General features: G+C 36.5%; 1 protein-coding gene across 1 annotated transcript in view; it reads right to left on the bottom strand.

Annotated features, from left to right (window-relative positions):
• Positions 1-483: 483 nt before the first annotated feature.
• RHPN2 (rhophilin Rho GTPase binding protein 2) overlaps positions 484-12435 on the bottom strand; it is a 29190-nt gene continuing 17238 nt past the window's right edge. The window contains exons 5-15 of the mRNA XM_068411321.1: positions 11570-11647; positions 10718-10842; positions 9615-9781; positions 7171-7358; positions 5710-5866; positions 5119-5238; positions 4827-5021; positions 3996-4072; positions 3059-3205; positions 2029-2184; positions 484-735 (exon numbers count right to left, since the gene is read on the bottom strand). Coding sequence (XP_068267422.1) covers positions 484-735; positions 2029-2184; positions 3059-3205; positions 3996-4072; positions 4827-5021; positions 5119-5238; positions 5710-5866; positions 7171-7358; positions 9615-9781; positions 10718-10842; positions 11570-11647 — 1662 coding nt within the window. The remainder of the gene's footprint in view (positions 736-2028; positions 2185-3058; positions 3206-3995; positions 4073-4826; positions 5022-5118; positions 5239-5709; positions 5867-7170; positions 7359-9614; positions 9782-10717; positions 10843-11569; positions 11648-12435) is intronic.

A 12435-nucleotide genomic window follows, 5' to 3' on the forward strand; every position in this document is an offset into this window, starting at 1 on the left:
ACAAGGCTAGTTTCTCTGAATAACGTTATTCTCTCTTGCCTGTGGTTTGTTAAGATAACTCTTTAAAGTAGTGTTAAGTGATTTATTATTGACTCTAAACTTTTACAGAAAAATCATCCTTTAATGTGTCCCCTATTGTTTTGCATGCAGCATCAGGTTTGTAATAAATAACTCCCATCTATCATAGTTATAAAAAATTAGTCATTATACTGTATTTGGAAATTCCAAAGGAATCCAGTCCTCATGTAAGCAACTTTATCATCTACACCTTGTTATTGCATACCTCCCAAACCACTTCATCCTAACCTTCAAATACTTAAGTTTTACAGTTCTTGCCAGCCTCTGACCTTCATAGTGGCTCAATACACAGTAAATGAAGTCAATGGCATTTGTCTGAATTTATATATATAAAGATAAAATTGATCAATTTTTTTATATACATTTTAAAGTAAAATGTCACGTTAGCAGATCCTTCTGAAAGATTCAGTACAATGAACTTTCCGTATTCAGAAGTGTGAAGGGAGAAAGCTTCTTCTTAATCTGAGAACTTCCAGCCACAGCTGAAGGAAGGCAGAGGGTGCTTGCAGCTTTCTGTCTATTTTTAGTTCCCCAGCTTAGAAAAGGCAGTTTCAGTGGGGCTTTCTTGGTCTGATCAATCTTATCCTCTTCCATGGCTAAACAGATTAAGGAGTATGTCTTCTGCATTCCCACAGAGTAAGTTGCACTCTTATTATGCTGTAGGAAAAAGAAAAGCATTATAAGAATCAGTCAGCCAAAATGGGTCAAAATTTTGGAGATAACAAAAGGTTACTGTGCAAATAGTTTTCCAAGGCAGACTACAGTAAGCTTTCTGCGCTAATGAGATACCAACTGAACACAAGGCCCTTCAGAGTGCTGCGATTCTGGTATTTTGCCCATGTAGACCCAACGGTATACTGTGCAAACGGTAAAGGGACTCGTGAATCTTTTCCACGAGTCGTGTTACAGCTAGCATTTACTGGCTTCTACCATAACTGTAAGATATATATACACTAACCTCTCTACAAACCTTAAGTGTGTAGTTCTTCCACAAATCTCTGAAGGGGAGTCTTTTTGCTGTCTTTGGACAGGTTCCATGTTGATTGCAACTATGACAACAAGAGGTACCGTAGGACATTCTTTTGGGATACCTGAAAGGCACAGCCTTCTCTGTCTTATCTTAGCTGTGCCCTTAAGCAATTTGATTATATTCTAGCCTTTTGTTTCCAGTAGCAGCTTGGAAGGGCAGGTGTGCAATTCCTTATTTTCAATAAGGAAAATCAACTTCTTAAACAAAACAAGAAAACCTAACAGCAGTAAGAGCACCTTGATCACTTCTAAGGCAACAATACTTCAGTGCCAAAGCTTGCCAGAGAATGGTAGAAACATGAAGCAGTGGATTTAGCTGAACTACAGGTTCTCTCACACTACAAATAAGTTATTTAGAGCTTAACATTTTTTAATCTTGTGATCATTTTTCCTTAGTCTAAAGCTTCTATAGCAGCTTAGTAACTGACTAGACAGTTAAAAGTCCACCAAAAGAAAAAATACATACATTAATCCATGAACTAATACAAAAGTCACGGATCATTTATGTTAACAGTGCATAGAAAATAAGCATGTGGGCTTGGATGTTCTATTTCATTCCATTATTGTTTCATTGTGGCTTTTCCAATGCTGAACAGGGTAGTATTTTCATCCTCTGGGACAAGTTAGGGGAAAATAAAATATGCTGTGGAATTTATAATGCAATTAATCTAAGTAGCTCCACTACAAGAAAACCCACCCCCCAACCATTCTTATGCACACAGACTCTACTTTAGCTTGCTAACCCATGATGATTTAAACAGACTGTTTAAAACTGAACACATGCCTGAATGGTTTCTATATTTACTGGTGGAGCAGGATATCTGACTACATGAAAGTAACCATTAATCAGGGACCGAAGCCAGGAAAGTGAAAAAACTCTCACATATCCAGTCTGCAGAACATATTTGCCTCATTACATACCATAGATGCCACTGTATCCTGGCAACTGATAACCTCAATCTCAATGGGCTGCTCTCCCACGCTTTTGAATTTTTCCAGCACCTCGTTCACTCCAAGCCACTTGCAATCCACCCCACCAACTGAAACAATGTAGTCACCTTCTTTTAGGCCCATCGACTGTCAAAAAATTTTGCACAGGTTATTATCTGCAATTATAAAGATGTGTAAAATGTTTTTGTCATCATACAGTATCTGCCCTAAAGGCATTTCCCTCTCAGATGCTATAAAACCATTGTCTAGCCAGACACGTGGAACAAAAGTGTATACGTAGCACAGAAACATGCAACTTCTTCAAGTACACAAATTACCTATTTGGGTTACCATTGATAAATGTGATTCTGGCATACTCAAAATGTTGGCTGTTTCTATGTCCTTCTCACTTTTCTCCTTACATAAGTGAAACCTGTTTTGTGCTACCCTGTTATCCCCCATGAGATATTTTCTCCAGTTTTTATTTCTATTTCTTCAGTATTTTTATTTGTAATTCTGTAGTTGCTTCTGCCTTTCCTGTAACTAAACAGTGCTCATCACTGTATGCTGCTTTATCCCTTTGTTTTTTCCCCCAAAAGAACATGTTAGAAGCCAATAATATGTTATTTCCCCTCTTTTTCCTTGGGCATATGCTGCTACCTTGCCTTCCCTTCCTGATTCTCATCCTCATTGTTATTGCTACGTTCTAAAGTCTTTATCCCTTCTAACTTCCTGAATAAGATGGGGAATAACATTTGTGTTTATTATGTGGGACTTTTTATCTATTAAGTGTGAACAGAGGAAGAAAGCAACTCCAGTTTAATGTTATGTCAGGGATATGGATACTCTAACATCTAAGGTGTATATAGCACTGAAAATGTGTTCAGATTATATGAACTGATGCATAGTAGAACTCAATAAATACTCCATACACCAGTATGAACAAGCCTAAAGTTACATGTAAAAGATTGTAACGCTAGAGTCTGGAGATAAATTGTTAATATTGCACCAGTGTACTTACTGCTGCAGAACAAACTGGATCAAGACAATAAATCTGTACTGGCGAACCTCCTTTAAGACTGAATCCTAGCTCTCCTGCTTCATGGTGGATGCGAATGGTATGTGGAGCCGTCCATCTCTGCTTGGCTGAGAACACCGTCAGTGGGCCCTGGAGGTAACATAGCAGCAGGAACATTAGTGGATTACTGTCATTCATAAGTAAGCATTTCTATTTTTTTAAGTTATAATGCTTTAAGCTCATCTTATGTAGGTTTTACTCAGGTTAACTTCCAGCTACTTCCATTGAAATGAACAGTGAGATTTATCCCAGAAGTTTAAGCTGTCCCCTGAAGTGCTCAGCCCTACTTCATGACTGTTCAGGTGATATTTCAAACAGAGTGGGATGAGAGCAACTGCCAAGTTGTTCTGAGATCTCTGTTAGGGTGTGCAGAATCTTTTGACTGCAGCAGGCTCTAAGGTCCTACATTACTCCATTTTGGAGGAGATAGATAAATTGATTCATGAAACGTATATTTTGATCCTAACTGCAACTCCCAAACTCTTTGCCCAGAGATACACACAGAACCACCTGAAAGACTGGCTTTGTAGCATGCAACATTACACATTCTGCGTGCCCATTTCCATGTACTACATGTTTCTCCCCACCTTTAAGTTGTAGGCAATTATCCATTGAAACCTGATGGGACTTCTGTGAAGGTAATCAAGAATGAATGCTGTGCAAAGCCATATACAAATGGCACTTTTGTTCTTTGCTAGTCTCAAGCTGACTTATACCTCTGAAACTAGGAGTGATATCACCCAGAACTTCTGAAAAAAACCTAGTTACTACAGGATCGGTTTTGCAGGCTAAAATACTTGTGTCCCTTCTCTCACAATAGAGTGAATTTATACTTGCTAGCAAAATGACAGAGGTTGGTTGGCATTAGCATGTTACGTACCAGCCTGTGAAATAAGTCTTTAACTTTCACTTTGGAAAACTGAGGAGCGATTGTTTCTATTTTATGCTCTGTTTTAGCTAAAACAAAAAGAAAAACAAATTAATTTTCTCTCAAGTGTTAGTTAAAAGACATACAAATTTATTTTTCTTGCATTCTAAGCTAGATAGCAATTTCTCCTAAATTCTTACTAGGCTGTAGAAAAACGCATTTTTGTGGAAATTTTTAAGACAAATATCTGAATCGCCTTAAAAATATCTTCACAGTATCAATACAGAAAACTTGAAACAATACATCCAAGCAAAACTGTTATTCTCCTCTTTAGTTTATTTTTCTTTGAGAAATGTTTAAAACCAGCACTCATCTTTTCCCACTGCTTCCAAAGAGGAAAGAGTTGGATGAGCTGGACTAAGGTAGGAGGAAGCAATAGCATGAATTAACAACTTAGACCAGTATGAGTTGTGCTACAAGAAGCAGTTATTAGTTTTCCCCTGTATGATTTTAGCTTTTAAAATTTCCCTATTTTTTCTAGCTCACAAGATAGTCACTGAAAAAAGCTGAATTCTAAAGAATAACCAGTTATCTACCCCAGAAAATCATGTGGCCAGAGACAGAAACACTGTCAAGCAGCTGTAACAAAATTAATTTATCTGTGATTGAGGAAACATATAAGGAATCTGAACTCAAATGTACAGTATGTAACTTGTACATTATTTACGTTGTGTATGGATGCGTATTATATACGTATACATATATATAAAATAAAGGCATATCCCCCTGAAAGCATATACATGTATGGTTAGATACCCTTTATTTCTAGCTGTGTACACTTACGAAGGATATCTGGAGCCTGTATTAGACTGAGAAAGTCATCTTCCATCTCTTGCTGAGCATATTTGAGAAGTGAGCGCTTATGTGCAGCTGTCAGAACCTCCTGCAGAACATCAATGTTTCTAAGCTTTTTGCACAGACCACAGACTCTTAGAGCTTCTTCATGGTAAACAATGGCTTTGCGTAAATGTGCTTTCCCTGAAAAAAATGAGAAACTGTTGGTTGTCATCCATAGACAATACATACAAGGTAATTTTCAAATTGTATCTAGCAGCTGTGTGAAAGTGGCAGTTACCTAATTGTTTTCTCTGAACTTTGTCCTTCAAAATGGTGAGAACCATCAGTCCTTCTGGCATGTAGTCATACAACTGGGACAAGGCTTTCTCCTGCTGATCTTCATCATCACCGGACTGCACTATAATAATTGATATAGGACATTAATCATTTCACATTTCTTGGTGCCTTGTTCTTTTAGGTGTATTGTTGTGTAGTTATTACTACCTTCTCTCCAAATGCAGTCAAATATTTTTATACATATATATTAATGGGAATTTCAAGTTTTTAGGACTTCTATCAGTTTTATCATCTGCAATATGCAAGTAATGCTTATATGCCAGAACATATTGACAAGAATTGAACGATTTAATAGCATATAATGGATATAGTATTTATTTTGTTTCTGCAAAAGTTAGTTTATTGAACTTTTACATTCTTCTGTAAAGGACAAAAAAGCACAGCCTCATATCTGAAGGGAAAATGGCCATAAATTAACATATATTGAAACCCCAAAGTTCCTGGCTCCTAATCTTTTTCACAGACCAAATTATAACTGTTTGTGTTTATTATTGTTATTTATATGAATATATAGAAAATGTACGATTCTTACATTCATGGTCACACAGAATGGTGGCAATGAAGTAATGTGCCAGAGCTTTGTAATGGTCTGACTTTATTTGTGCCAGTTTAGACCAGGAATAGGGAATATTCTCTTTCACTGGTTCCTGATTCATTGCAGAATTAACCAGCATGTAAACCTCTCCCACCTAAAATAAAGCACAGAATTAAGTATGAGAATTTAACATTAGTTATTAGGAGCTCAAGTAAGGGATATTATATTCAGCCTTAAGATAATTTCACATGCATCATATCAAAGAGGGGTGGAGATGGTTAGAAAGGATTGGAAATAAGTTTTGAGAAAATTTGAAATTCCATCTCTGATTTTTCCGTTACAAGAAAAGTGAATCAATTTTGTCCAAGAACAGATGGACTAAGTCAGTCAATCTATATGGCTTCAGTTTTCAATAAAAACACCATATAATACATGGGTTTTAGTTTACAAATACATCTCATTGGGTTAATTCAGCTGAGAAAAAGAGTGAAGCATATTACTTATACAGTAGGTTTGTGCTTCACTTCTGAAACTGCAGAGTCATATCTAGCCTTAAGTTTGTGTGCACTATAGTTAAAACTGGGTACTATCCCTTATGCAGAGGAAATAAAACAGCTTTTCAAGCAGTGAATGCTGCTTTAATGGATCAAACAACTCTAACTGACAGAATCCAAAAATCTTTGCCCTACAGCTGATCAATCTTCCAGATAAGTCAGGGTGGCTTTACAGGGTTGGTAGGAAAGGCTTTGCCCATTTATCTAGTATGGAACCAATTATATATCTGCTACTCTGAAATGGTTCAGAAAGCATATCCCTATCTTGTTGGCATAGTCAATTTTTGATGTCAACAACCTCAATCAAGTATGAACACTACCTTCTGGGGCACAGCCTGCCTCCTCACTTTTCAGGCAAGTCCCAAGACAGCTCTGCAGCCACCAACCTAACTGTGCTCATCAGGGCCCTTCCCCCGGTTACAATTTAGTTATTCTTTTGGACTTAAGCTTTTTAGGTTTGCATAACCTCCAGCTGCTGGGAAATAAGACAAGTTGTATTCAATACTTAACCGAGAACTACGCAAACAACCCTGTCCCTTTGTATGTTGTTCTGTGGACAAGGTCTGTACTGTTTGAAAGAGCAGTATGATAAATAGCTCATAAAAACCCTGCGGCAAGTTCACTGCCCAAGTGTTCCAGAATGTTTCTATTAAACTTCATGAATTATGAATTTAAAAAAATAAAATCATAACAGTTCTAAAATAATGACATTTAAATTGCAGCTATTCATGTTTTAATCTTCTGATTCTCATTGTAGCTTGTGAGCTGTCCCTTGTTACATTTGATGTTCAGTAATGGTTGTTAACATTTAGGTTTAATAAATTCTGTTACTAGAGGCTGTAGCTAGTAACACAGCACTGTAAACAGTTATTTTAAAGACTAAATTTTAAGTCTCATATTTTACCTTGGCAACTTCCTGTGTCATTTTCACTAGTGTGAAAAACTCATTGCGTATTCCAGGAAGACCAATCTGCTCAAAAACACACTCTTGAGCTTGTGCAAGCATCATTTTTACTAGTACGTTCAGCATAGCTGGGCTCATATCATAACTTGGTGTGTGAGTAAAGGTCTCCTTTAAGTAGCTTAGGACTCCTGAAATTACAAAATAGTCTTGTCAGCATTACAAAGAGAGAAACAAGTGAACTTAATTCTAGCATGTACCGTAATAATTAAGATTGAAAGCATACTTTCTAGTATTGCACTACAGCAATCTGAAGGGATTCTTAGTACACATGAAATTAAACTGACCTACAGCTTTTGCTTTGCATTCCCATCAAACATCTCCAGGCACAGTTCTCAAAATTACAGTTCAGAGGAGCAACAGAAGCTGCAGGTTTTAAGGGCGATACCTTCAGATTTGCTTATAACAGTTCTTGTAATTAACCATAAAGCTGTGCTGAAGTGAATGTGACTTGTATATGGGAGTGGTAGGCTAGTGCTTATACACAGGACAAGGAAGAAAAAAAAAATCTATGCAGCTATAAGGAGGTGAGAGTAGAACCCTTGGATGGAAGGAAAAAACACAAACTTATAAACTTAATTAATTATGAATCTCCTTTTCAGATGCTGCTAAATGCATTGTGTGTCCCAATGAAAGCTCAGTTCTATCCCTGTAAGTAAACTAGAATAGTATATTTAATAGGTTAAAATTAGATTCTGCTCTAGACATTTGGTTCCACCAACATATGAATAGTTTCTATCATTCATCAAATTAAAAACAAACACTAACTATAGTGCAAATATTAAGTAACAGTTTCACGGATGGAAGCGTAACCTTCAGCACGCACGTCATCCAACTGGTTTAGTGAGTTCTACTAGCCTGATAATTGCTGCTACTACTACAAAAGTGTAATGATAAGACCTCTGCTTTTTAAGTGTCCCAGGTTCTGTAATCTTACTTCTTGCCAGTACGTTCAGTTCTGGCCATGTTGTGCTATATTTTCCTACCACCAGTTTCTGAGATTTTTCATTTTCTGTGTTATACTTGTATCTTTTGACTTATTAATATGCCCTTACACAAATTTGAATTATGGCCATCTCTCCCAAGTACTCATGGAGTGCCCTACTGAAAGGAACTGAAAGTAGGGGGAGGATTTTTTTTCCTTCTTAAAATATTTCTGCTTATGTGGTAAGCACATACACACTGAGAGTTATGTTGAGGATAAACTCTGTGTAACGTTTTCCGTTCAGCACAGAGAAACGGTTGATACATGCTCTATATCATGTCTCTACCACCCTAATGAACACTGTTACGGAGCCATGCACAGGTACAATGAAATGCCTCCTGAGCACATTGCTTTGGGGCCCAGCAAAGGTACTGTGGTAGCAAATGATGCATTTCAGTGTGTGAATTAATTCTGTTCTGCAAATACGTTGAAATGAAAATTAGTGATTTTTTTTATTTGCAAAATGGAAGGAGCAGCAGCAAAATGGAGAAATTTCTCAAGAATTGAAATTTCTTTTGGATGCAATACAAAGGTTGAAAAACAATTTATTTAATAAATGCATAAAGAAATACTATCAAATTTTTTTTGATAGCTGTGTATTCAAAAAAAGGGGTTTTATGACAATCCAACACTGTAGTCCACAGTTTGTAGCTGATAAAGCTACCCATACAGTGGAAACCAATAGCCACAGATTGTTAATGGAGAAATAAATCTTACAGTACATATTAATTATGTCTTTAAGCATTAAGTGTAGCACAGATGACATTTACAAAAAATCAGAAAATCTACTTGGAAAACAAAACAAAACAAAAGCTTCTATTACATGTTAGTTAAAGGGATATGATTCCCTTTATTAGAATTTGTATTTTTCCTCACTTGGGACAGAGATTGATTGAGTATTTTGAACCTGTTTGCCTTTGGAATCTATGGAAAATATGTAGTCAACTTCCAATGAATTGCAAATTTCAACAGAGAACACAGTAAGATTAATTTTGAAGAGAGCATATGGAAACTAGGTTTTAAGCCCTTTATCAACCCTGTAAATTGTTTCTTGTACAGATTTTACACCAATGTAATATCACTGAGGTAAAAGCAACTATGGTGGTGAAACAGAGAATGAACAATGAAGCAGTTAACGTTAGGGCTATTACTTGGACCTTTGAACTGCAGTTCATTAATCGTTAACCACAGTATTCACTGTCTTTATCTGCATGTTCAGACTACAGTTCCAAGTTTTCAATTACAGCATCTCAGCTCTTCACTAGGCTTCTTGAATTTCCCTATTCCTCCTTTTTTGTGTAATGAAGTCAGTGGGAAATGCAGAAGTCTGCAGGATGTCAGGATGAGATTAGGAACATTTGCATAAAGACCTTCCACCTTCCCAATATTTTAAAATTTGTACCTGCAGCTCTCTGAAAAGCATCAACAGCATTTTCAAGTCCAGCCTGGGTCTGACGATTGCATCTTGTTCCAATCTGGGTGTAGAGGGCTCCAATGTTGAATAAAATACTAGCTTTTTCAAGCAACAGATTTTGCTGACACACAGGGACACCTGTGAAGGAATCATACCTTGGGAAACAAATATTAGAAGAAGTGTTAAGGTTAGCAGAGTCCATTGAAACAACAGATATTTTCATTCTGTTTTTCTAAGAGAGCAGTGGAATTCTTAACAATTGTTCTGCTAGAGTGAAAATGAAGGTGAATAGAAATACCATTATGTACTGTGAGGATGATCTAGATACTGCAAGCCAGAGAAGGGCTTTATTTGAAGCTTAGTTTTCAGCAGGTTTTACAGCAGTGCCTCCAAAAGCGTATTATATCTAACTCAAAAGTGCGTATAAAACATCACAGAGGCTGAGAGTATACTGGGAAGTATCCATATGTGCTGCTATGTTCTTGTACTTAAATGTTGCCAAAGATCAACTATTGGCATGGTCAGATTCTTTATAGCTTGTATTTTAAAGTTGCTGTTTGCAATTATGACTAGAAATTTAACAGTTCCTCTTAGTTGCACGGTAGTCATCTTTTTTTCATAATTAAAAAAAATTTCTGAAGTCAGAGTCAAACTTAGCTCATAGGTGTAGTAAACACTCCACTATAATAAATGGAGTCACTCCTCCTCTCTTCTGGCCCAAATGGACGTCTTAACAAATCGAAGGAGGGGAATTAAGGTCTGACCCATTCCCAGTCTGCTTCGTGCACCAAGGTTCAGAGTCCAGAAAACATCTGCAGTTGTCCAAAATGAAAGATCATTTTCTCTCTTTTTCCCTTGTGCTAACCTGTAGCCTAAATGTTAATCTAGCCAATGGCTTCACTCTAAGCATGAAAAGAGTGTATTGTATTCAGGTTTACTCTTAACACTGAAAAAAAAATTGACAACACACACTTCAGGGGGTGGGGGGGAGAAACACACAGATATGCTTCCAATCAAACAGAAGACAGTTAATGATTAACAGTGTTCTGAAAAAAAAAAAGACAAAAGACAAACATGAACTACACACTTACCATGTAAATAAAACTCCCATGTGCCTGGTGGGTGGGAAAAATCTGTTTTCTACATAACCAAGTTGAAGGAAATAGCTTATCAACATCTCAATGCCAGCTTCATCTCGGCTAGGAGTGCGGCAGGCCTTAAAATACAATAGATTAAAATAAAGTGTTTTCTGTTGAGTTACAGGATGAATACTGAAACACCAAGGATAAAGGTCTGCTTCCTTTGGATTTCTGCATGTCATAGAAATGTGTGGAATGTGAGAACAGTAAGCTTAAGGCCATACGGATGCATACCAAGTAAGAGTTTTTCAGCTGCACAGAAGTAGCACATAACCTTCAAGGAAGCAAAGAGGATCTGTTTGGCAAGTCTCAGAGTTAATTAAGGAAGCAAAAGGGATTTGTTTGGCAAGTCTCAGAGTTAATTAAATAAAGATTGTAGGTATTTTATGAAAGCTACAAAGAAAGTTTATGTTTCCAGTATAATACAGGAAACAAACAACAGTTAGAAATAACCACTATTCTACTACAATGTTTTGCCAGATGAATTCACTTCAACACTCTTCCTGCTTAATTTAAAATACTTTAAAGTAAAAAAAGTAGGTAAGACAAATCTTAGATTTACAGGATTTAGAAGTTGTGTCAATAGCCCAATCACTTTTCATAACTTCATCCTTTTCTTCACTTGTTCTTTACTTAGATTGTAAAGCTCTTGGACAATGGAGAGTCATGTTCCGTATCTCAGAAACGAAGTCAAGAAAAAGATGGTAAGTTATAAGTAATAGTGGCATATTCTGATTCCATACAAATGTTATTATTTACAACTGTAAATTAAAAGACCTCATGGTATGCCATACTTGAACTTACTTGTCTCAGATCCATAAGATCTGCTATTTCATCTTCATACTCAGAACTGTCTTCACTATAATGTTCCAGAATAAAGTCCTAAAAAAAAGGTACAAAAATGGAATATCTAAAATGAACTTTTAATAATTTTTTTTCTGCAGTTGCAAACAGTACAAAATTGATTCAGTTGTGATTTGCATGGTGTCTACTCCCTTCCAGTCAACAGTACAGTAACACATAGCAACGAGACTACAAAAAGATAATAGAACTAATAATTTGATTTGATATCTGAGACAAGAAATTTCAGTCTAATGTAAAGGAACCAAACACCTATTACATCAACTTCATTGTGTTTTAAAACAACAACACTTAGTGGTTTTGAAAGAGACAAATGAACCCTGTTAGTTAAAATAACAAGGGAATCAAGTGACCATAAAAAACTTGTTAACAGAAAGAGACTGCCAAACTCTTGTCAGCTATATTAGGGCAATTCCACTTAAATTAGCAAAGCTGCAATGGCATAAAGTGGTACCACAGTCTGACCATGGAGATTAACCTACAGAAGTAAAAGCAGAGACAAATGCTAAGTGATATAAGATGGTTTACCATGAGATAAAATCTACATTGCACAATACACAGTAGTCCAAAAAAACCAGAAGGTGGCTCAAATAACCAGCAAAGTGTATTAGCCAGCAAGCAAGCAGTGTTAATGCTGCAACATGGCTTCCCAACTGAGCTAGCTTGGTTAGTGCAAGTTGGAGTATCACTGCATTATGCTAAGTAAAACCTTCATTACTACTTCCTTTCACACTTAAGAGTAGTAATCAATAGTCCTACTGGAACCAAAAACGGCAGAAGGAATTTTTATTCTCTTTGGTTTAACTCTT

The sequence above is a fragment of the Nyctibius grandis genome, chromosome 12, assembly GCF_013368605.1.
Source record: "Nyctibius grandis isolate bNycGra1 chromosome 12, bNycGra1.pri, whole genome shotgun sequence".
In the NCBI taxonomy this organism is placed as follows: domain Eukaryota; kingdom Metazoa; phylum Chordata; class Aves; order Nyctibiiformes; family Nyctibiidae; genus Nyctibius; species Nyctibius grandis.